The sequence below is a fragment of the Parus major genome, chromosome 17 (genome assembly GCF_001522545.3).
Source record: "Parus major isolate Abel chromosome 17, Parus_major1.1, whole genome shotgun sequence".
Classification (NCBI taxonomy): Eukaryota; Metazoa; Chordata; class Aves; order Passeriformes; family Paridae; genus Parus; species Parus major.
This window is the reverse complement of record NC_031785.1, coordinates 45,797-70,857: the sequence shown is the minus strand read 5'-3', so window position 1 is coordinate 70,857 and position 25,061 is coordinate 45,797. Positions and strand designations below refer to the sequence as shown.

Below are 25,061 nucleotides of genomic sequence, written 5' to 3'. Positions count from 1 at the left end.
TTTACTTTCCAAATTTCAAAGTCATTAGTCCTGTGTGTGTGAAAGAAACGGTTGGGTCAAATTTATAGTTTATTACAGATGAAGGAATAAATCATGTTTCCTCTTTACAAATGTGATAAATAGCACTTAAAACAGTTTCAGATGTGATAGGACTGTTTCTGCTTGCATGTTCTATCTAAAATACAAACTGTACGTGCTATCATATGACATAAAAAATAATGGTAATACATCAGCATTTAATCTGATTACCATCACCAGTGATAAAGTCTTTGATCACAAATGTAGCAACAGTCTTAACAATATGCTGTTATTAAATTACAAAGCAGTCTGCTACCATTCAAAGACAATTAAACTGACATTCCAGATTGATAACACTCTGCATAAATCTTTAAATAACATTTTCCATTCAACCAGGTAAATACATAATAGAGCTATAAATAAATTTGCAGAAAATTATCTCCATTTTCTCTTCAAGCCAGGTGCTAGTACCACAATTTCCACCAGCAAATAGGAGTCAGTTACAGTCAGCAACGAAGTGAAGCAGCTAAGCAGTATACAGGCTGGTGAAGTTGCTGTGCTCAACTAAGACAAGTAAAAATACTTTCTAACCTGCATGCAAGTACAGCTGTTCACTGCATAATCTCTTGAGCCATCCCATATTGTTAATGTTAGGTTCCCAGGGTATAATTTAGTCCTTCACAAAACCAGATTAAGCCTGAGAAAACAGTGCTTTAACAGAAAGCACTGTGTGTATGAACCATGACATTGAATTGTTAACAATGAAAACAGTGTGATACTCATTGCCATACACAGAAGGCAACAGAAATTATTCTGCAATACCTTATCACTTGCCGATGGGATTTTTTCCTTCCCCTGCCTTTTGTGATCCCATTACTTTAAGTTCCTATATATATAACTCAGGATTTTTAATCCCTGAAAATTTATGGTAGAAATTACAAATATATATACATATATACCTATATATGTATATATATTTGTATATATATTGAAAACCAAATCCATATGAAAAGGGCTATATATTTCAAATGCAGACTTAAGTCTCTGTTTATCACAGTATGGCAGAAAACACATGTCAGGAGTAGCAACCTTAACCATATGTAATTAGTTAGGCAATAATGTTACTCAATCCCTGCCCTCTTAAGCACCGTTTAAATATTAATTCAGTTGACTGTCACAGTACTAAAAAAAATCCAATTGGAATCTATCAATTACAAGTACTTGCACATTTACAGAAATAATTATGTGAAGGCAGATAACAAACCTGTTATTCATTCCAGGCGCGTACCTGTCTGTATGTTATGCATTGAAAAACAAAAACAAACAGAATCCCCAGCCAACCAAATCCCTCCTCCAAAACCTGAAAAAAAAAATCCCAACCAACAAAATCCCTCCCATGCCGCCAGCCTCAAGAAACCACACCAACCAAAACAAACAAGAATCCATGCCACACCCCCAAACCAGTAAAGGACTATAAGTAGAACAGGCCTTACTTCTTTATAAACCAGGAAACTGAATGTATGCGTGCGTTCACTGAACCTAGAGAGTAGTTCTCTTGCTACCATGAATAGCCATAGCGCTTTCAAATTGCATGTGGGTCTTTATTTCTTATTGGAAGGAAGTACTTTGTTACTTTCAAACACATATAAAATATTTAAGTGTACTGCATTGTCACCAGGATAAGAAACTGGACAAAAATGACTCTTAGCCTGTACTAGTTTCTAAAGCCCAAACTGAGCTTTAGGGACCTTGGGAATGGTTCATCAAAGCCTTAGCCTTAAGGGCTCCATATTGTGTGTGTGTGAGTATGTGAAAGAATTAACTTAGCTCATGTGTCAGGGGGTTCTTGAGTCTAGTCACACTTCAAAGTTGCGGTGATGGTTTATATGCATGCTGTAATTCAAATGCAGGATAAAGAAGACGAGTAGCTCAAAATGTTTCATACCCATTTTGAAATGGTGGTGCATGGGTGTGTTTATTGGACTAGATGATAACACAGTGGTCCCCTCTACCCTCAACTATTTTGTGATTTCATGCATCATTATCTATGCTGGTGAGAATGCACAAGTACAATCTAAATTAACTGCCTGTACAGTCTAATGGTTGCACCAAGGTAGATGACAGTGGTGACCCATACCATTTAGACAGAAGGAGTTAAGAGGCCTACCACTGCCAACAAATCCAGCACATTAGGATAGAAAGTATTTATTGCAGAAACTTAGCCAAGAGTCTAGAAGGGGCCTTCTCTTAAACTTAGCTTGATAGCAAGTGTTCAATCTGGTAACAATTCTTCCTTCGCAGAAACAATTCCTTCCATCCATCTGTAGCAATATTTTTCAATTTTCCTATTAAAACAACACCCATCTTACTAGTTGTAGATTCAAAGGTTTTCTCCTAACCATGAGCTGGTCAGCCAGCATCAAGAATGCAGCCTACAGGCAGCCTTAACATCCAGGAGAAAGGGTTGTATCTACAGTGGACACGGCTACAATTTGTGCCTAAGACTACTTTTTAAGTTTTAGAGAGTATATGCATGCACATGCTGGAAAAACAGAGGGCAAACAATATGGTTCCAACTCTGGAGGGAACTATAGCGATCCCAGCAGCCTTCTGAGAAGCCTTGTCATCTTACACCAGTCTTAAGGAGAGGTTCTGCAGATGCGTAAGAACTTTGCCTTTTATAAATGATGCACAAGAGCTTATGTATCAGTATCGCCAATGATCTCTAGATTTTAATCAGCAGTCTGAATGGTAAGGATGATCTTTTGAGAGAAACAATGCCTAGAAGCTAGTTCTCACATGAAAAGACACAGAAATCATGGTGATCTAATCAGACTATTAAAAACTCAGTGAAGCCATATCCTTGTACAATAGAGGTTTCTCCTGTTACACCAGCAGTTTCACATGATTATGTTGGTATTTGTTCTTTTGATACAATGTGATAAAGATCTCCACAGAATTTGGTTCCTGTGGCTTGTGTAAAATAAAATTGGAATATTATTTCCATGTTCTCTACCTTCTACCTATATTCTGGGCTGCACTCATACAGTAAGTAGGTAGTAAACTACATATACATGACTTTAAAGCCTCAGCTACCATCTCTAAGTGTATAACCCAAACTAGATGTATTCCTCTGTAGTTCTTTTGCCACGTTAGGTATTATCCTTCTACAACACTCTTGATTAAGTACAGAAGCAAAAACTCAAGAAGTCAAAGCCTTGTTAAGGGACTTACTGGAAACATTAGGAATGAAGACATTAACTTTTTTCCAGATTTCAGCTCCTTCCTGTCCTATATGAGTAATGGTCTGTTAAGGTCTGGCTGTTCCTAGTGCGACCTGCTTAACAGCTTGTACCTGACCCGTTAAGTCTAGCTATAGCATAAAAGCAGGTGAGAGGTGGGTGGGATGCAGTTGCTGGGTTTCACTCTTCAAATGATACCAACACCCTGTTCCAGGTATGTACCATGAAGCCAGTATGATCTGGTTTTGTCTAGTTTCAGTAATCCAGTTTCTGTACTCCTTATAGTTAATTTGCTAGATGTCATCATTGCTGTAACTACAGGCACACCTTCAAAGGTTCTTTCTCTCTCTCCTCCCCCGCCCCCACATTCCCACCCCCCAACAGTCTCTTATTTCATGGTAATACTTTACAGCCACTGCTTCACTTATGATTCAAGAAAATAACTCCTGCTTTATAGCCCTTTCTTCAATAATCATGTTTATGATATAATGCAAATGCTGTATCTATATGCATTCTGACTACCATCATAGCCAGTAATCAAGCTTTCTGTCAAGCTCATTCTTGTTCTCCCTAGTGCTCCATCTCTAAGGCTAGTCTTTCAGGATACTTAAGCATGTATTTGCTCAGGTTCTTCAAAACAAGTTTTAAAATCTCCATATATTGCTTCAACTGTTATCAAACAATGGTTAATCATTTTAAATCATGCTATAATAGCACAGGTGAACATCTGCAGTATATTTAAAATCCAAAATTCTAACAGGATAAAGCAAAGTTTTCCAGTTAAAATTTTAACTGAAGCCCCAGTTTTGCAACACGCTGTTACAATCTTCAAAAATAGCCACAAACCAGAAATCAAATACTACATTGAGAAAGCTGTTCATAGAAAAATCTGGTTCTTTTCCTTTCTAAAAATACGTAAGTGCCAGCAGTGACCCCAAAAGTAGATTCAGTGGATTCAGAAGTGTTTACAACTTCCTGGAAAATAAGTACCACATGATACTTTCTGATTGATTTTTGTTTTAAACCTTAACTGTCTAAATAAATACGGATAAGGTAAAATAGCACAATCACTGGAAACAACATTCTTAAAAAATAATTACAAGTTTTTGCAAAGACTTGAATCTGGTACTTTCTTTAAGATGCTTATTAAGGTTCATCCCACACATCTATGAGTGCAAAACCCACTAAAGTAATAATAGCCTTCTGCTCCTAGACTAATTACTGTTGAAAATATTGCTTGTTGTGTTGATTAGCCACGCCAATTGAGTGTAAGAAATTATGCTTCCAGGTAAGACCTTGCATATTTTCAAGTGAAGCAATTCAGCCATTATATACAATAAACTAAAAAAAATCACGTTGCAAAACCAGTTTTACATTCAGACTGACGGCAGCAAAAGGCACACATCTGCAAGATGATCATACTTGAACAAAAGTGAAATCATGACATACAAGTGGTATTATGAAATAAAATCAAGCACACAGAAGTATTTCTACAGATGGAACAAGAAACACTTGTTAGTAAAGCTAAAAATATCCTATATAGAAAGGCTTTCATGAAAAAACACCAAAACCAAACAAAATCTTTGCAAAGGTGTTCTACAGGAAAGGGTAAAAAAAAAATCAAACTTTAAATATAAATCCCTGCCCTTTAACACTAAGAGACAAGATGACTATTTCATCATAGAAGACTAGCTTATTAGCAGTGAAATTTGAGTCTGCATCCAATTACAAAAATACAACTATCTGAAATAGTGACTTATACTGTTGGTGCAAGTGCAGACAACAGCTAACGATGATGTCTGCATAAGAATCTTTTTGTAGTCAAAGACAATTGGGGTTGGCTCTTCTGCCTGTAATGGAAAAATCTGCAGATGCACTACAATAAGAGTTTTCCAGCAGATGGACTGGGGTTTTTGTTTTGGCATTTTTTGTTTGTTTGTGGGTTTTTTAGGGTTTTTTTAATTTCCAATTTTTGAGAAACATTCTGACAGTTTGTGTTTCCTATAGAAAGTTTCTCTGCTCATGGATTCTTTATGCCAAAAGAGTTTTCAAGGTTCTCTAAAAATGAGCAAAGGAAACACCATCTTCATATCTCACCTGATTCTTCAGTAAACATACCACAGATGCATCAGTGTAAAGAGTGACTGCACTGCTTAAAATGACCGCACCTACAAGCCTTCTTTTGTTGTTGTTTTGTTTTGTTTTTTAAAGACCGAAAAAATGAAAGTAGTGATCTATGTTATAAAATTCCTCTTCCAACATGACATACACTGTTGTAAAACAACTCATGAATAGTAATTACAGCAATTAACTTTGCTGCATGTCATTTAGGTAAATCAAATTAATAAGCAGCTTAGAACAAGTAATACTTTTTGTTTACTTCAGTTTCAGCCTAAATTTCTCATTGATTGCCTACTGTTAGAATGCCACGAAAAGTAATGCTTCATTAACTGAGAAAACATACCTATGTCAAAGATAAAAGCATCACCAAATCAGGCTGTGCTAACCAGAACATGGGTTCTATAAGGATATATCACCAGTACTTCCAGCCACATTTTACCACCAGAAGCAGTGTTTGTGACATTGCCATAGAGCTTACAGAGTTGTAAGAAAATGTGTAGTAAGGGAGGTTTTAAAAGGGTCTTCATTTTAAGTCAATGATGTCTTCATCATATAAAGGAATCAGCTGAAATGGATAGCTAGGTGGTGAGCTCTCCTCCCTGTTTGCTAAAGTATCAGGATCTGAACTAGTGGAAAGATGACGTCTTTCAGAATAGCCTTCAAATGAACTTGAGATTATCCTGCAAAGAGGAAGACAAAAGTTACTAAAAAAAATACACAGGTCAGGGCAGGAAGGAAAAATGGCTACTTCTAGATTCAATCAAGTTATCCTAAAGACAGACACAGACCATTACAACTGAGTTTCTTCCTGTTTTACTCTACAAAAAATAATCAAAAGGCAGTATTAATGAAGCCCCTCACCCAAATAATTTCCAAATAGGGAAATATCAAACATTGTTTTACACTGCAAGAGTTTAGTTTTGCTTTGTTTCTCTCAGTCTCCTGTATCTTGCAGGTATTCTGTATTCTGCCGTATTCTGTGTAAACATAGGTTATGGAAACAGTGAAAACAAGAGAATGGCACTGCAGTCAGTGCCAAACAGACAAATGCTGTGGTATTTTTTCACAAAATTTATTCTGAAAATAGCAACACAAGAGCATACAAAAAAAACAGCAAAAGAGTCTGCACAGTGCAGCTGCAGAAGTCCAAATCTTTGTAACAGGTTCAGCTGCAGCAGGTTCCCTGAAAATGCCATTTAGTCCTGCCTTGCTCATTAACATGTCTTTAGCAAAAAGTGTAATTGTTTCAGTACTTACAGTATTCATTTACTCTAACAAACAGTAGCATGAAATGTACATAGATATACAAAGGTCTCAGTCAGTCTCATGCCAACCAAGATACGCATAGGCAATCAATTCTGAAAATATTTACAGTCTTTTTTCTAAAGTATATTTACCTGTCACTACTAGATGATCTTATGGCTCCCTGCTTGGGGTCTGATTGTCTTCGAGAAACCGTTTTTAGCTTCTGTGCACTTTCTGTCTTGGGTATAGGCTCATCCAAGAGGCCTCAATAAAGGAATAAAAGACTTAATACTTTCAACAGAAAACAAAGCATTCATGAAAATGTTAAGGTATTCGTTGCTGGTTTCCATTATTAACTATTTCTATCTGGCTTAGAATATGGCCATCTTACACAATGGGTCTACTATTTGCAAATAATGCTTCCTCACTGTTTCCTTTTCTTATTTTAATAATATATGAATACTAGCTGCATGTTACAGACCTACCTGTGACACTGCAAAGATTAGAAAGTAAATGCTTGACAACTGCTATGTAACACTGAGGAATGAGGAGAGTTTACCGAGCAATTCTTTACGTGTCCTGCTTGCAATTTCTTTAATTTCCATACGAGATAAAGATCGTGACTGCATAACTGGAAGAGAAGTAATGCTACTCGATGTTGTAGTAGCGATGACCTTGGGAACCAAAGGTGACTTCAGAGGTCGTTCAATGCTTCGCCCAACCAGATTGCTGAGAGGTATTTTGTACAGGTTTTTGCATGGAATTTCACCTGAAACACAGAAGAAAGAACATTACACTTGCACAATGGAATCAGTTCTTAATAATTCCAAAAGAAAAGTTATAAAGACAAGTTATACTTGTTCAGCTGCGCACTTCTTAACTGAAACTACAAAGATCTTTCTTGATCTAGAGATCTTTCAATACAAGTAAGCTAGGAGAAGGAAGAAATACAATCAATTTGACTTAGAGAGAAAAAGAAGATTGACTCTTGGCAACATGATGAATCTGGAGAGGAACCAGGAAGTAAATTTATATGATTTACACCTGACTATTACACGGCACACTGTTCCCATGTGTTTTTATACACTGCAAACATACTGGACCCTGGATTCCAAATGGTTTAAATTATGATTCCTCCTCATAGGTAACACAAAATACCACGTTTTCATAATTCATAGAAGAAAAACAAACCAAAATCCCAAACTTGCTATCAAATAGTACTGCCTTTAAGAAATTTGTGATTACCTTCTCCTTTTCCTTTCTGCTAACAGTAAAGCAGCAGTTTTGAGAAAGAAAGGTGTACACACATCTTGCATTATCTAGTTCCCTTCTTTCTATTTCATTGTTACACTATAGACTGACTGTTCACAGATGTTGTTACACTAAATTGTCTGTGCAGAGTTTTTCAAGGCTTCTTACTTTTGTTTTGCAAAAGCGCTTCAGCGGTCTTTAAGCTTTTCTTAAATGAAAAGAATACTGTAGGTGAAACGTCAAGCTTTCTCACAATTTTATGCCCCTTTTTGCATTATTACTTGTGGTCACATTGCCAAAGACTCATCAAGCTACTGAGGCTTAATTCCTCCCTTCCTACAGAAATTGTTTCTTCAAAACAGTGCTATCATATATTCAGAAAAGATACTACAGAGCAAAAGCTCAGCCAAGTGCTTTATATGTATGGAAAATAGAAAATTTCTTATCATCCACACTTTCAGGTAGGAACTCACATATTTTTACCATCTTTACTGAAGATCAGCCACACCGAGATGTGATAGGTGTTGGAACAATTAGAGATCACATATACCTTCTAGAGAAGGAAGAGGAAGTTCTGGCTTTTCGTAAGCTGTTGGTGTTTGAGGAGAGCTCTTTGAACTCATTTCCTTAGAGCTGCTGTCAGATGATCCACTTACTGCAGCAGTAGCTTTAAAATAAATATCTGACTGAAATGACAAATAACCCATCATTAGTACAGTGAGACTTTCTTAGCTATCTTCTGATTCTCTTTGTCCTTGATATAAACCAGAAGCACACAGATGAACAATTACTGCAGATAAAGTAGCACATATTTCAGTTTTGTTTGTTGCATTTTTAGCGGCAGCAACTTTTTATGTTAATTAGATCCAAACATATCACAGAAATAGTCAAACATGATTTTTCCATCTTACCCTTGATGCTACAAGTTGAAGCTCAGGCACAACAGCTGTGTGGACTAAGTTCCCATTCACCACTAATCGGATCTCAATGGAATCAGTAGTGAAGGCAAGAACATAAGGGAAAGCACAAACTGCAACGAAATAGAAATTATTTGCAAGGAAGAATGGTTAAAGAAAAAGTTTCTTGGATGCTCCCTGAAAACTGTTCTTGACCTCTTCCATTCATAGGCATGTTCCATTCCTATGAAAAGTGTTGTCCAACATACTCATGTACACCAAGCTACATCGAGCCTGAAGAAATTTCATTGTCATGCCTGGCAGAACATAGAGTGAATGGAAAATGAGAAACACAAAAAAGAGGGAAAAAGTACAGCAAAGGATGAACTTGCTACCAAGGCTCCACTTTTCAAAATTATCATATTCAGAAACTTAAGTCAAATGGCATCATGAATGTAACATGCTTATTCCCAGAATACTGTAATTCCACCAAGAGCGAAGTGCAGGCACAAATGGCAATGATAAAACATCTACTAAAAAGGGATGTTTTCTTACCAACAGCATAAGGAACTTGATTCCAGCTGAAGTGGAAGTCATAAGCTGATGGCTGGACCAGTCGAGAACCTCCACTGAAAGGAAATACCTTTCTGTATTGACAAACATCTATAACAAAATAGAAAAAAGAAGAATCCATCTCTTTACACTGTAAGCAACCACCACCCATTTTATAGGGAGATTTTACAGAAGGGTAGACATTACACACACAATCAAACATTCATGTCAAAGTCCCTCTGTAGCCAAACAGTTAAGCAAAAATTGCTTTCTCTGTCACCACACTGGAAAGACCAAAATAAAAGACCTATGTTTTAATAAAGTGTCATATTTCACTAAGTATTACTGTTTCATCAGTTATCAGGTTCCTAACTTGTCTATAGATAGAGGAACAGGCAAGAAAAATTCAGAAAGGAGTGTCTGCAGAATTGTACCTCCCTGCCCTTCATGCAGCCATATGTTCATGTAATTTACATTCTTTGAAGACTGTAATGCACATGGTCATTACAGTCACTAAGCCTTCATGAATCATATAACCTGTACATCCATAAAACAGCTGGAATGACTAAAATACTCAAATTTCTAATTTCTCCAATATGCATTTGAGTTCCAAAGAATGTATTTGGCAAACTTTCCATGAACCACTAAAATTTATTTTCAGATACAATGAAAGAAGACCTACATATGCAGACTGACCTATTACCATTTCTGGCCTTTTCTAAACACTTACAGTTATAACACAAAAGCAGACCAGCTTCACCGTCTTCATATACATCAATTGCTGCAACAAAAGTAACCTGCAATGATAATGGAAAAGATTAACAAACAGACAGAGGATACTGTGGTCATTACAACTGAGTTGTGACTAAGAAGCAATACAATCAGCTGGGGAACTGCACAACCACAGGTAAAAGAAAAAAAAAGGAAAAAAAAAATAGCCTCTTTTGTGATGTAATTTTCAGGATGTTCTCAAGATGAAAATTAGTTTCTTTTGTGTTTCATTCTGTACAGTACTGAACATTCATAACTACACCACAGTGTAAAGCAATAAAAACATAAAACTTATTTAGAAATACAAATTTTGGGAAATAGGATGGTTTCAGAAAGCTGTGAATCAACTAACAAGATAACAATTATTTTCAAAAAGTGATCTTCAAATGCACATCATGACTAGCAAAAAGATCAGGTACACCAATTACTGGTTCAAAGCCACTAACATTTACAGAAGTCAACAGGAATGCACCTAAGGATTACTGAACAGTCTGAATTTACAAACTGAGAAGCAATGCTAGTTAAACCACAGTATATTTTACATAGATTAGGCTATATAAATTCACTTAATTCAACTTTGGTTTTGTCTTTTACATTTAGATTAAAACCAAACCAAAACAGCCATAACAAGTAGGATATCTGTTCAGAAAATGAGACCGTATTAGTGAAATACATAAGGTTACATTAGGCAAATGCTTCCCAAACCATCTCCTTGGACAGGGAGAGGGCTGAGAGACTGACTCCATGAACAACAGTTCTTTGATTTTCTTTGATTTAAGATTACTGTGCAGATCAAGAACTGTTAAGCAAATCTGAAAGTTTATACATCCATACCAAATGCATTTTGACCCATCTTCTGTAATGACTGAAACCCATTGCTGCTCTGTTGTCCAGAGAAATAAGCAGGCAACCTATTTCAACATCATAAAAATCACTAGCTCAGCTCATATTAATTGTCTGCCTTACTTGTGTTCCTAAAGGAAATAAGGATTGCGGAGTGGAAAAGAAATAGGAGTGGTGGATGGCAATGGTGACGTACTTCTCCATCCCCATTCTTTACTTCTAGTTCCTCCGCATTCAGATTAAGATTGATTCCCATGGCTGTGGAGAAGTTTACATTTGATCAACCATGCCAGGAGCACCTCTTCATCACCAGATCCAATAAAAGTACAAATGATTTAAAAAGAAAATAACTTATTAAGAACTATCAAATGAAAAAAGTAGGCCTTTACCTCATTAACAACAACAACAGATTAACTGTGCAAAATCTTCCTTTTTTCTTTTTTTTTGTTCTAAAACTACAGGTCCACATCCCTATTTAGAAACTGTCCTTTTCTGGAGCAGGAAATACTGGAATTTTTTTCTGGAAACCAAGACATTTATCTAAATCCCATCCCTATGTCCTAGACAGCTAGATTCAGTTATTAGTTGACTGGACAGCAGTTTCTTAAATATAATTATAAGCTATATGTAAATATTTTAGCTACAAATAGGCAAATCTGAGTAAGATACTAGTGGTCAACCACTGAAGTTATTTTGATGCATTTTTTTAAACAATATAACATTGATACCACAAAAATAAAGCAAAAAGCTAACTACTGGCTAAGAAGAAAAAAATATTTTTGACAACAACATTCCTGAGCCTGAAACACAAGCTTTCTCCCAATGTTATATCTTATAACTACTTCTCTTGGGAGCTATTATCATGTATCCCAAAAGGAACTAATGTCTCAGAGTGCCCTAAAGCAGCGATTGTAGAAGTAAAAAGCAACACACATGAGCATCTCCACTAATTACACTCCTAAAAGGCCAGCACAGCATGCACTGAGTCTGCAACAAACTATGTTCAGTGGGGATCTGCAAAAAACGTTTCAATGATGAAAACTTACCCTGTTTGTTTCAACATGATGGAATCTATAGGACTCCCCTGTACTCTCATTGACTAAATCAAACTGATGCCGATATGCTACACAGATCATATTGTCACTGTCTCCAGTAGGTCCATCCACCAGCGTCATAACCACCGGAGGGTCAGAAAGGCATATTTCCTATAACGTAAATAATAGAATTACTCTCTTTTTCAAGTTCCTACTCTGAGTGCTACAGGTTCTCCATGATTTTAAAGATATGTTTTCTAAGCACAGAAGCATAACAAAGAACAAGCAGAAACAATTCTTAAAATATCTGAAATTTTTATTTAGCATATATATGATTGAATTCTACCATACTTTTATTTGTCTGTTCTGTTCTGGTTCAGGAAGATAATGCATACTCTGCCTTCCCTGCACCCCCCACTCTAGCTGAGTGCTGCTCAGTGTGTTAAGATAATTAGTAACTAGATTACACATACCCGGATGTACTGGAACTCCTCTACTGGTGATTCAGGAGATGATAGCAGAGAGGTGCTGGTTAAAGTGTTGTGTGAATTATATTTCTTTGTGACGAGAAGTAGTTTGTTCCGAATAGCCACAACAATCCTCAGTTCACTTCCATGGTGAGTATTAATGGCATACAAATGGCAGCCTGAGGAAATAATGTTCTAGACTCTAAGTGGTTGGGGTAGGGTCTGATTTTTTTGTTCTGTATTTGTATGATGAGTAGTACAACAGGAGTCTGATGGATGACTTGGCAACACAGAATTAAAAACTCCTCCATAGGTTTACATCGTCTTCTAGGAAAAGACAAAAGCCTATGACTCTTGAAAACTACTTTTACCCTTAATCCTAAGTGTATGGGTTATCACTATTCTGCAAGTTCCAGCTTTTCAAAGCACCTTGCTTCTGAAAACTAGGAAACATTTTTTTTCTACAAAATAAATGGCAACACCCAGACTAATCTAAGCACTACTATTTCATGGGGGATTTGCCAGTGTTCCTCCAATTTAGAGTGTGCTTTATTTCAGTCTAATATTCCCTCAAAATTCTTCTCTTACCTCCCAACCCTGAAATCCTATTTTTCTCTAAAGCTTCTCATTATCAGCAGTTGCAAGTAACATGTGTTTTTTACAACATTTTCAGAAATGTCACGCTGGACTCTACTAGAGTAGTTTTCTAATATAAGCTTGATAAAGTTTGAATTGACTGTCTAGAGAAAATACCAAAGGTGAACACCTACACCTGCCTAAAGAGAGCTAATAACCCCCTGGCAACTACCAGCATCAAAGCACAGTGGATGTTTTTAACACATAAGGATAACAATATCACCTTTTGTTCTCTCCAGTTTATTTTCTCTGCAGTCATATTTGCTTCTTATAATTTTTTTAGTCTCTAAATCTTTTTGGACATCACTGAGTCTGAAGACAAGGATACGAGAGTCTTTCCCTGACAAATGGAGAGAACCAAGAAAAAAGAAGTTAAAAAAAGAATGTGGTAGTTTGAAATTAATACGAGAAGTAGCACCTTACAAACAGAGCAAAAGTAAACAAAACGTAACAGCTGTCTGGGGACAGAAGACTTATGAACTCTCTAGGATTAACAATTCTAGTAACCAACCCCTTCAGTACAGTAGCCAAGTTTCTCATTAGGTGGTGCTGCACCAAAGCATGATCTGAGAGCTTCCAAACAGTCAAATGCACAATATTTTTCAAATATATAAAATCTTGGAAAATAACAAAAAAACAATAGATATAAACTGCAGAGCAAGAGTAAAAGGGTTAACTTTAAGAGCTGGAACCATCCAGATGAGCTACCGATAACTGGATCCTTAACAGAATTTGAACCCTTCAGGATACAGAAGGATTTTCTCTAGAAATTTCACAAACTAAATTGATACAAGTACACTTCCCAGATCTTCAAAAATGTCACCCATTCTCAAGGTGTCTTGAGAGAACTGCAAATGGCTCTCACATAGTTTGAGCTAGTTCTGTAAGAGCTCAAGGTGAATTTCATCAGATGCAACCAAATTGGGAAACTCAAAGTGATACAGAAGATACCATGTTTTACCCAAAGCTTGGATAAACAGAACTTCAGCAAATACTGAGGAAACAGACAGGGTAAAAAACAATAAACCAAGCATATCTGTAATGCTTTCCTGAGTTATATATAAAGATCCTATTCTTGCTATATGTTCTTTTTATGAAACGCAATCACAGACTACTGGGTAACAAACTACCTCACTGAAAATGTGCACATTTTATGCACATTTAATCCTTCTAAATGAGACACAACTGTCATGAGACATACATACCCAGCAACAGCCGGAGTCATGCAAGAATCCAAGAACAGGGACCTCTCCTACCTTTGTCTGTTCGGGCAATCAAAAGATCCAGAGCTTCCAACACATTCATCTGCTTTATTTGGAGAGTTTTATCAAATACTTGCACTGACGGTTGACCATCTAAAAAAGAAACACATATGTATTCAAAATCCTACTAAAACTTGCTAGATGCTGGTTTTGAACCATTTCTTTCTTCTAATTAAAGTCTTGGGTTTTTTCTTACAAAAATGAAAAGAAAAAAACCCAGAAAGAACTGCACAAAGCTCCTACATGTGCCACAGCATCATAGTACTTCCTCACAGGAGAGTTTTATTATTGTCATGAATCAGATTAAGTAGCTGAAATCTAAAAGTGATATTCCTTTGGCAAGTTTGAGAATTACGACCAAGAACTAACTTCATTCCCTCAGTCCCACTGGCTTACGTAGCACACAGAGGATAATAAGGGGTCAGAGTAGCACTATCATTGCTAAGGGAAGAAGTAGGATTTCATTGTCACATAAGCCCTTGCCTTCATGCTCACTATTATCAAGGGCTAAGAAAACCAGACAAGCCATTTAGATAGTTCTTGAACCTGGATGCAACCTCGTATGGATTTTCAGATGGTCAAGAAAACAACATCTGAAATAAGAAAATATTCAGAAATTTGCATTAACACCAGCTCCCCAATATGGCTTGATTCTAATGCAGAATGAATTTTTGCAACAAGGTTACATAAATGTAATAAATTTACTTGGATTAGTAACTGTGCCCCTACATAAAGACTTACTAATACCTGAACAGAATTTATGAACACACATTTTTAAGAAAATGGTCAGATACATAAAAATTGACACAAAAACACTAGATCATTTACTAACCATCTATTAACAAGATGCCAGCATCTGTAGAAACCAGCAAGGACTGGCCCCAAGAATCTGCACAGACAACCTCATGAGGAAAATTACTGCAGAAAGACTGAGATTCCCAAGGCTATGAAGTAACATAAGGGATACATATTAAGTACACTAAAAAATACAGATCATACAGACACAGAATGTCATGGACAATGGCAATAACATGTAAATGCTTTTGGCAGGACACATTTCCAAAGAGTATATTGTTGTAATTTGAAATATCAAGATTGAATTAATTTTCTTGTAGAGGACTTTCTGCATCAATTCTGGTTTGGAGACTAGTAAGTGTAAGACACATACTTGAAATGCTAGAATAAAAACACATGCAGCTGAAACTCAGTGCAACCCTCACTCAATAAGTTTTTTCATTTAAAAAACCCAAACCTATATACTTAAAATGTATGTACCACTATGCCTATGCATTTTGCTTACATTTTATGGTTCAGTTTGTGATGTTTAGTGACTAGCACATGGTAGTTAAAACTGCCTTTCTGCCAAATTTTTCTTCCATCCTGTGTTCTCTGTACTTACCTCCCAGAGCCTGTCCCTCCTCTCCCAATTTATATATTAGTTGGAATCTCTGTAATTCTAGAAGCACTTCTGAAGCTTCTGTATATAAAACACATGCAGAAGACTGCAGCTGGGATATTTCACACCCTAATGACTTCAAACAAAATCCAATATTACAGGAAATGAAAACACAACTGAATCTTGTTTTAAATGTTCTGAAATTAAAATAAAAGATGACTGCATATGGAAGATGTCACTTTCATTGAATTTTCTCAGGTTAATAAAAATGGACATAAAAATGTCCACACTTGCTTTAACTTGAGAAGTGCTTCTGCCCCCAGGCTCATCCTTTATTAATCTAATAGTGCAGAATCACTTTGACACTGTACCTTTTATCTTTTCTGCTGCAGCATCTAATTACAGAAGTAAATAAATAGATACCATACTAGATAATGTTTCATGTTTCATAACTTCTCTGACAGTTTCACTCACCTCCTTTTTACAAAAGCTTGTGGTTGCCAAGTTAGCTGTGGTATCCCCTTTCACAGTGGTTTTCAATTTCAATGCCTAATACAAACAGATGTTTTATTTAAACTGAGTTTTTGTCAGCAATACCCAAACTAATGACTATATAAAAAGGACAATGTAGGACTAGAAAGCAATTTTAGTTTGGAATTCCTATGCCATTTTAAGTAATGAAAAAAAAGCAGAATTCTGTATCCTCAATGACGTCAGCATAAACCAGTAGATAGTTACTAGGATCTTCTAGTAAAACCATCTAGTAACAGATGGTTACTAGATAGATCTTTACAACCAAAGCATATGTTGGCTGTTCCTTGTTTAGTTTTTTTTTCTGTTTTCTTGCTTTCTAAATGGCAACTCAGAAGAGTCAAACATAGTAACAGAGAAAAACCTCCACCTAAAACTATGTACACAGTTTACTTTATAATCTAGCCAGATAGAGGATCCTCTTGTCAATTATACAAACTGACCTTTTATTTGCAAAACTTCCTGACAAACACTAAGGCAAACCATATATATATGTCTGTCTCTACATACCACCAGGCATCCCAACGACAGACTGTCACTGGCTCACAAATAGTTCAGTTAGACGTAACTAGAAGCAAACTCATTTGAAACAACCAAAAACTCCAGAGAAATATCGTATATACAGTTTCATTGACTTACACAGTAAGTCTGTTAGTGTAGCCTATATTCCTTTATTGCTAGCTTTCATAGCAGTATTCCCAGAAGACTGGGATACATGGCATTTTCACAGCATTCCTTAATGCAAAGTCTAGAACTAACCTAAACCAGCTTACTGCCCTAGAGTTTGCCTACCATCAAGCATGGCACTCTGTGAAGTGGCAGTAAACACCTGCATGCATCACTTGCACATTTGCTCTAAGCATGGCTGTCAGCTTACAGAGATGCACAAAATACTTCATTATATGAACATTTAAATTCCATCTCACCAGTCAGAAGAGATCATCTTGACAATAAATAAATTATTCAAATACACTGCTGAATCAGTCATCAGTGAATTTTGTCGACCATCTAAAGGAGTCAGTTGACTATAACTAAAGGGGAAATATGTTCCTAGTTTGGTAAGAATGATTGAGTTACTTGGAAGGTATCTTGAAATATGGTCAAGCCTACAGTTTGTAACTTAGAGGAAAGATCTTTTAGGGAAGGGAAATAGTTAAATGTTAAAAGAATCTCCAAGAAAAACACTAAGAGGTATCTCCAAATTTATAACCCACGTAATAGGTTTCCTTTGATGAAGACCATATTTAGGATGGAAGTCTTGTTTGACAAATGGGTCCCAGCTAGATAACTAGACTTGGGCGTCTTATCAGCACTTAATCTAGGGGAGGTGGAAGGGGCATTAGCCTGTTTTTCTTTACTTCTGTAAAGTAAACATTGGAATAAATCATCAGTTAATTTTATCTGAAAATTACCCATTTGGCTTTCATTTTTTTCTCCAATGCCTGCCTAAAGTGACTAGTTATTTCAAGGTGACTGGGGAAAGGATAGGAAAAGCACAGAAGAGATTTTGCAGCTCTGCCAATGCAAGCTTCAATACCCCTGAGATTTTTTTGGAACCAGCTCTCAACTGCCTAGCTCCATTCTCTACCTTTAACCACATCTAGAACTACGCGGACTCTTCTATTCTTTAACTTACTAAGAGAAAAAAAAGGGAGAGAAGAGAATTGTAGCAGTGTGGTTTTTTGAGTTTTTGGTAGGTTGGGTGGGTTTTGGCTTTTAGTTTGTTTGCAGGGTGTTTTTTTTTTTTTTTGTTTTGTTTTGTTTTGTTTTGGCTTTGTTTTTGCTCTGTTAACTCCTTCTGAGTTAAATCAGCTCAGGAAAGAAGTATTCTTAAGATAAGCTGCAGATCTATGAGATCAGTCTGGATCAAGAAGAAACAGGTGAGAAAGGACAGGGGAACTGATGAGCATAGGCACTTGTCATCAGCTGGGTGATGGTGGGATGCTGAGGCTCCACACCCCCAAAGCTGCTATTGTGATTTCAGCTCTAGCCTTTAGCAAGGCTGTGCTGAGTGAAAACAGTTCATCAGGGCAATACGGAAGAAAGAGAGACTGAGCTCCATTTGAGCTCTCTTTGGGTTTTAATTCAGCTCTTGTATCCCAGAGACTCCAGCAATGGAAACTCCTGGAGTCAGGGACAACTGAAGGTCAAGGCAAGGCAAAGGGAGCAATCAGTGAGAAACACCGAAACTATGTGAACTGAAAGGCGTGCGGGGCAGGAGGCCTCTTTACCTCACTGCACCTGTAGAGGTGACCAGCCAGGGTCTCTCTCACAAAGTGAGGGTGACAAGCTGTATCTTAAAGGCTCTCTTCCCTCTAGGGAAGAATGGCCACATCGCTGGCTAGATCCCCAGCCACTACAGGCACTGTTGGCTGCTTTTGGCTGCAATGAACTGTCAGATCAAAGCAGACTAATCTAAATCATACTCTCAGAATCAAAAAGTTAATAAGCCCATAGAAGATTGCAGTCCGCATTTGGTATGTTCAAAGATGGGCGGCAAACTGTGATTTAACAGAAAGACTGTCAAAATTTCCTCCCGACTAAAGAAGTCTAAGCATTTTCTAAGAAATTCAATCTTAAAAAAACATATGGAGAAAATCCATGAAAGATTATGTTTTTCCAAAGCACAGAAAAAAACACAGCACTCTTCTGTTTGGAGAAAGCATCTGCTGCATGAAGCAGGGAAAGATCTTTCAGGTTTCATCCCAAGGTAAAATTTTTATAATCTTCATTTAAGTCATGTACAATATAAATATTTGTACATGTATACCTCAGGCGTTACAGATAAATACTTCTATTCATATTTTATTTTAATGTAACTTAAAATAATGCAATACTACAAAACTATTTCTGATCACACGAAACTGCATTAAATCACAACATAACTGTAAGCTAATCAAAGTCTAACAAAAGGAGTGACACAGTCTTTGTAAACATAGCTGCATACCTTCTAAACTGCTCCTACCTGACCAAGCCGAACAAACTCTGCTTGTCGAGCTTCCTCTTTTTTCCGTGTTGATTTTGGGGACTCTGGTAACACATCACTGAAGGATCTTCTATTAAGCATGTTCTAAAACAGAAAATGATTCTTTCTAACTGCATAGCTTCTCAGGGAAGAGAAACTGCAACTTTTCCAATCCTTGAGTGCTTTACATTACAACTTGTCATAGTCTACCACAGTCATGTTGTGTATCATCATACCACATGAATATCTGACATGAATATATGAAAAGGAAAGTTTAAGCAGTTTAAACATTGGTGGAAAAATAGCACCTTGTTTGTTTTAGAAGTACTGAAAATATTATTAGTTAAGAATCACCTTAAGAGGAAGTCTTAATCATCTAAATAAATAAAGGTACCTCACAGCTACCCAGGGGTAAGAATCATCCAAATTTACACATAACAGAACAAATGCAGATTTTATGGTGATAAGACTAATGCCTGTATTTGCAGTATCTAAATTCCCTATTCCCTTGCCACAGGTATGCTTACACAAAGTATGACATTTTTATGCTTCTCCTCACACCTGGCAAAGAATCCTGTCCAGAAAGGACTGTCTGTCAGCTTTCATATAACTGTAAATTAAGTTATATGACAATCTGTATTTAGCTTAGCCATATGCAATTCAGTGCTCATTAGGATTTACAGTCCTTAGAAGTAACAGAACATTCAAGCTGCTAGTTAGAACAGGACACCACATATGAGGGATGCAGAAACTTCTGACTTACATTTCCCTTGTGCAGGTCAGGCATCATGTCCTGGTATAAAGAGCGGATCAGCATGTCTAGAGTGCGTTGACGTTTCTGAGAAAATGTTGGTGTTTCCAAGGTGGCCTTTTCACCATTTATTACTAAAAGATTATGGAAAAAAGATATATTATGTAAATTAACTTCAACTATTTCCACTGACTCTAGTTTGTCTCTGTACCAAACATCTGCTCTGCCCTTATTAATTTAGAATTGCCTCCTTTTTGCCTTTTTAAAGTGAATAACTTTCCCTTAAGTTAAAGGAGAAAAATTAGTAATAGAGGAATTCCACAAGGCATCAGAATAAATACCTAACTAATAAAAAAACTAAAGGCAAACTGCCAGTCTATTTAAGTACTAAACAATTTAAATAGGCAAAATGATCTATCAAGCTCCTGTGAGGTCTAATAGTAATCAACGTGATCAATTCTCAATGATTTCTTTCTTGCTGATTCAGAAGGGAAAATACGGGTCAATGAAAACTGGAACTGAATGATTACAGAATTAAAAAGTGCAGCATAGGTGTCCTTCAGCACCTTTAAAAACAGATTCAGAAAAGCGGCTATTTTCAGGTTTTCAGAGCTACTCAACACCTTCTATTACTAAATAATGAACACCACTGTAAGTTCCTTCAGATCTCCCAAGCCCTTTACAAAAATGCAAAGCTAAATATGACCGCACATTCTGCAAATGCAAAAGTCAGCCTTTGTCTAGTAGCCTAAGAAAATAAATTTTTTTGTTAATCTGACTAACAGTTAATTGACAGTTTGATGGAACTGAGATCTCACTATGTTAGAGATTTAAAAAGAATAATTTTGTATAGATCAGCAGAATACATAAGAAAATATGTATACATTTTTAGCATCATGAAATTTAATCTTAGCAAAATTATTAAAAGAGTGTTTCTAGCAAAAGAAAAACTGACTTACATTTCACCAACACAAAATCCCTGAATTCCTGGTGATTTGTAAATACAGGTGGGGATGGAAGGGGAGGCCCAAAGAGAGGAACACTTTCTTCTGAAAATATTTTCAGCCTATTGAAAATACAAATCTTTATCTACATTGAAAGTCACATTCAAACTGTACCTTTTTTATAGATATTATTCAGAACCAAAGAAAAAGAATGGAAGCTATTATCTGGGTATGTCTTATATAGGAATTTCAAAGGGTCTAACAAAAAAGGTTCCCTTGGAATTACTCAACAGAGGAAAATTATGTTTCTTTTACACAAACCAACACTAGGACACTGAATTAGAACAGAACTTTGCAGTTCTACGCATGCAGCAATAGTTTCAGTGGCACTAGCAAAATACTGTCCTGTTCAAAAAAGTTGTAAAAGAACAGGTTTTCATCTACAAAATATGTTCTCCTTACGGATTTCCACTTCAGCTATGCATTCACCACATGCATGAAATATTTGATTCTTTCTAAGTAACAGTGGCTTATGACATATGAATCTGTAGCTTGGGAACAGCAAACTCATTTTCACTGAGGAAGACAGAGTCAGAATAACTTCCATGACAGCTGGACCTGCTGAGATCTTTTGATCCATAAGGAATCCAGCATAGCAATAATGACTAGCTGATACAAAACCCGGGTCTATTTGTTCATCAGGGAATATCTTCTTTAAGATAAGTAATCATTCTTGGCTATTTCAAGTGATAGTTTGCTGACAAAAGTCTTCCAAGTGGCACGTGCAGATGACAGGTAACAGCGAGTTAAGTGACAAAGTTATAGATTCAACCCTGCCACTTGAGAAAGCAGCCAGAACTTGTTTTCTCAAAAAACCAGCAGTGACTGACTGATATTGAGTCTAATGGATTACCATGCTTTCATATGGTCTTTTTCCCTGAAAGCTTAGAAACTGCATACAATATGAAATATAGTACTCCATTTGCATGAAAATTGATCATCCCAATATTTGTTTCATATATTTGAGGCAGAGTTTCATAGATGCCCTATGTCTATGTCATTACATCCAGGTAAAAAAGCAGTAATTTATAACTACAAGAGGCGTGAAATGTTCCTTGACTAGATTAGAATGAATTATGACAGGGAAAGCCATAACAAACCTGACTAAAACAACAGATTTATTGAGTGATATAAAATATAAAGGCATTCTGAGCAGAAATTCAGTGTCAGACCTCATAGTGGCACTGCATTTCAGACAAGGAAAATTTGTCTCAAAAGCCTACAGCATCCCCTGTCTATTTTGACTGGAATTTTGGCCGCTTGGAAGACTGTCTTTACACACATATGAAAGAGAAGGAATGAGCTGTATTCAGGCCTACAATGAAAACACAGAAGGAAACATAATTGGGCCAAGCTGAAATATAATGTTCTAAGGTTTTCAGATAGGAAAAAAATACGTGATATGGACTATGGCAAGATGTGTCAAGACTGGCAGAATGAAGTCTGATGGACTGATCTAGTAAAAGCAGCCAGTTACTTAAGGCAAGACAGACAAATTTATCTTATTTACTGCAACTTATTTCATTCCCCATATAAACAGCAATATAGAAAGCATTTTACCATGGCTACCCCATCTACTATTAGTTTACAATCAGGACAACAATCACTTCTTAAAGTTTAATGAGGGATGTATGCCCAGGTTTCTGTCCCAAAGCAAGAAGAAAAAGAAAGAAGTAACCATTTTTACTGCACATTGGAATCATTAGTATGTTCTATGTTTCTCACAAACCTGGGAATGCTGAAAAGCAGAAGCTATGAGGACAATCAATTTAAAGAAATTTGCAAGAGGAAGCTCACAAGATCTTGAAGCAAAATAAAACTATTCCTTTGCTTTACTGCATTACAGACATTTTCCAAAAGAAACCTTAACTATAAATAGGAGGCAAGGGAAAAAAACCCACATACAAACCAAGAAGTATCACTCTTCTCTGGAGTTAGAGTTAATGGCACACTGGAGAAACATAGTAATACGTAAAATTCCGGCAGGTTTTCAGTACATGATGTTCAACTATACAAATACTCTATAAAAATCCCTAAAAATGAACTAGTTTGCTCAGATACAGCCAAACTGTCATTTGTAAGGACTTGTAGTCTGTGTCTATCACAACATCACATACATTAACTTCCATCATCCACATAGTTTACTATGTCATTGATCTCACCAGGTCTGAAAGTTCCAAGTGTATTTTTCATCATTTTTATATTTAATCTAAAAAACCGATTTTGGGTTTCCTCTTGGCTTATGCCTGTTCCAGAATTTAATTATTCTTTTGGTTAGAAACATGCTACTTATAGCCAGTTTAGTGACATATGCATGCAGGTCAATATTGCTCTTCAGTTTCTGAAGTGGACCTGTCCAGAAAGTTTTCCCATTGACAAAATGTTTTCTCATATTCTCTAAACCATCAGTAATTCATTGTGAAATTATTTGTTACAATCAGCACCTACCTGTAACTATCATTCTGCTTATTGTATCTCACTAAAGCAAAAATATCTGCCATGCAGCAGTTAAGGAAGTTAATCCAGTTCTAATCAAGCTCACATGTATTTTACTAAACTTTTCCTGCAGTACATTAATAAAGGTAAAATATACTAAGCAAGTCAATGCAAATATATAAACAACTCTAGACTATATAGATTTTACTGTTTATAAAGAAATTCCCAAATTAAAATTTTATTGTTTGATCAACAGTTCAAAAAATCAAGCTACTACTACAGACACAATATAAGACATAGTATAGAAGTTTGTTTTATTTGTATTTGATATATTTGTGATTAAAAATTATTTCAGTTGATAAAGCAGTACTGATACTGAACTTTGTTTATACCAAAGCTTCCAGTGAAGAAAAGACTCCAATTAAATAATTTAGCTAACAGAATTTCAAGAAAATTGAGATAATGATTTAAAGTGCAAGTTTACTAAGGTTGATGCTCTACCAAAAGAGTTACATTGACGCAGCAAACAACTCTTCTTAGTATTTACGTTACTTTGACATGTAAAGATATTTATTATTTTTTCAATCTTTATTCATTTTTTATTCACCCCTAGCAAATGGGTTCTAAGAACATTTAGTCTGCCTGAGAACTAGGTGTAGAAGTCTTAAGCTTTGTGGTAACTTTTTAAAACTCAGCAACAGAGTGTAGCTCAAAATTAGAGTTTTCTTCTTTTCGCCTGTTTTTCCCTCATTCTATTCCATCTTGTCTAACAGATGCCTGATCGAAATCTACTATCTACTGATAACTACTTCTGTTGACCCCATGATAATTCCAAGGGATTTCCCACTGGTTTTTGGAATCATACAGTCTTCAAAATGTTTACATTTCATATTTCAGAAGTCTGAAATACACAGGCTGTTAAAAAACTGAGGAATATATGGTTAATGCTCTGAAAAATTTGATAAATACTGATCAAAAATACATAAATATTTAAAATAAACAACATCTAAACACTGAAAGGCAGTACTGAGTAAAATACCAAAATTTAATGCCAAAATAATTTACATAACTGAGAGAAATAAATTCATAAGTATTTTTTTTTAAAAGGTATAAAATTAAATTAGTGAAATGATACAAATAAATGCTTTCAATAAAAACATGATTTAAAACTCACATTCTTGCTTTTAGCTTATTTTCTAATGGATTTAACAAATACTGTTTGATGTTCAGGGCTTGGAAACTCCTAGTCAAGCAGCTGAAAGTGAAGACTGCAAGAATGCAACTGTCTTTGAAAAATAATTTTCACTTCCATAAACAGCATGCAGGGAGGACTAAGGGCAGAATTAAAAGTAATATTGATCTTACAAAAAAGAAATCATTAGAAAATGTCAGGAAAAAGATACGTGTAAAATGAGAGCGAATCATGGATGGCTTGAATGCTGGAGAAGACTCTTCACCTTCCTGAAATATGATAGTGACAATGTCATTTCCAATATGTCGCTTCCTTTCTACCTGGAAAAAAAAAGGAAAAGAAAAAAGGGAAAAAGAAAGAAAAGGCAAAAAAAAAGAGACAGACACAGTGAGTTACAAGACATAAATAAGTATTTTAGCAATTCTGTGACAGAATAGTAAAACAATAT

At 36.0% G+C, this 25,061-nt stretch overlaps 1 protein-coding gene across 2 annotated transcripts in view; it reads right to left on the bottom strand.

Moving 5' to 3' along the window:
- Positions 1-51: 51 nt before the first annotated feature.
- The window catches only part of GARNL3 (GTPase activating Rap/RanGAP domain like 3), a 42,954-nt gene continuing 17,944 nt past the window's right edge, over positions 52-25,061 (bottom strand). For both annotated transcript variants that reach the window (XM_015644772.1, XM_015644773.3), the window contains 18 exons: positions 24,825-24,933; positions 23,434-23,479; positions 20,941-21,047; positions 19,994-20,115; positions 19,231-19,335; positions 16,209-16,283; positions 15,171-15,282; positions 14,333-14,431; positions 13,300-13,416; positions 12,447-12,619; positions 11,986-12,144; positions 10,056-10,122; positions 9,329-9,436; positions 8,789-8,907; positions 8,428-8,563; positions 7,186-7,395; positions 6,779-6,890; positions 52-6,061 (listed from right to left, as the gene is read on the bottom strand). In XM_015644772.1, coding sequence (XP_015500258.1) covers positions 5,905-6,061; positions 6,779-6,890; positions 7,186-7,395; positions 8,428-8,563; positions 8,789-8,907; positions 9,329-9,436; positions 10,056-10,122; positions 11,986-12,144; positions 12,447-12,619; positions 13,300-13,416; positions 14,333-14,431; positions 15,171-15,282; positions 16,209-16,283; positions 19,231-19,335; positions 19,994-20,115; positions 20,941-21,047; positions 23,434-23,479; positions 24,825-24,933 — 2,133 coding nt within the window. In that variant the 3' untranslated portion in view covers positions 52-5,904. The remainder of the gene's footprint in view (positions 6,062-6,778; positions 6,891-7,185; positions 7,396-8,427; positions 8,564-8,788; positions 8,908-9,328; positions 9,437-10,055; positions 10,123-11,985; positions 12,145-12,446; positions 12,620-13,299; positions 13,417-14,332; positions 14,432-15,170; positions 15,283-16,208; positions 16,284-19,230; positions 19,336-19,993; positions 20,116-20,940; positions 21,048-23,433; positions 23,480-24,824; positions 24,934-25,061) is intronic.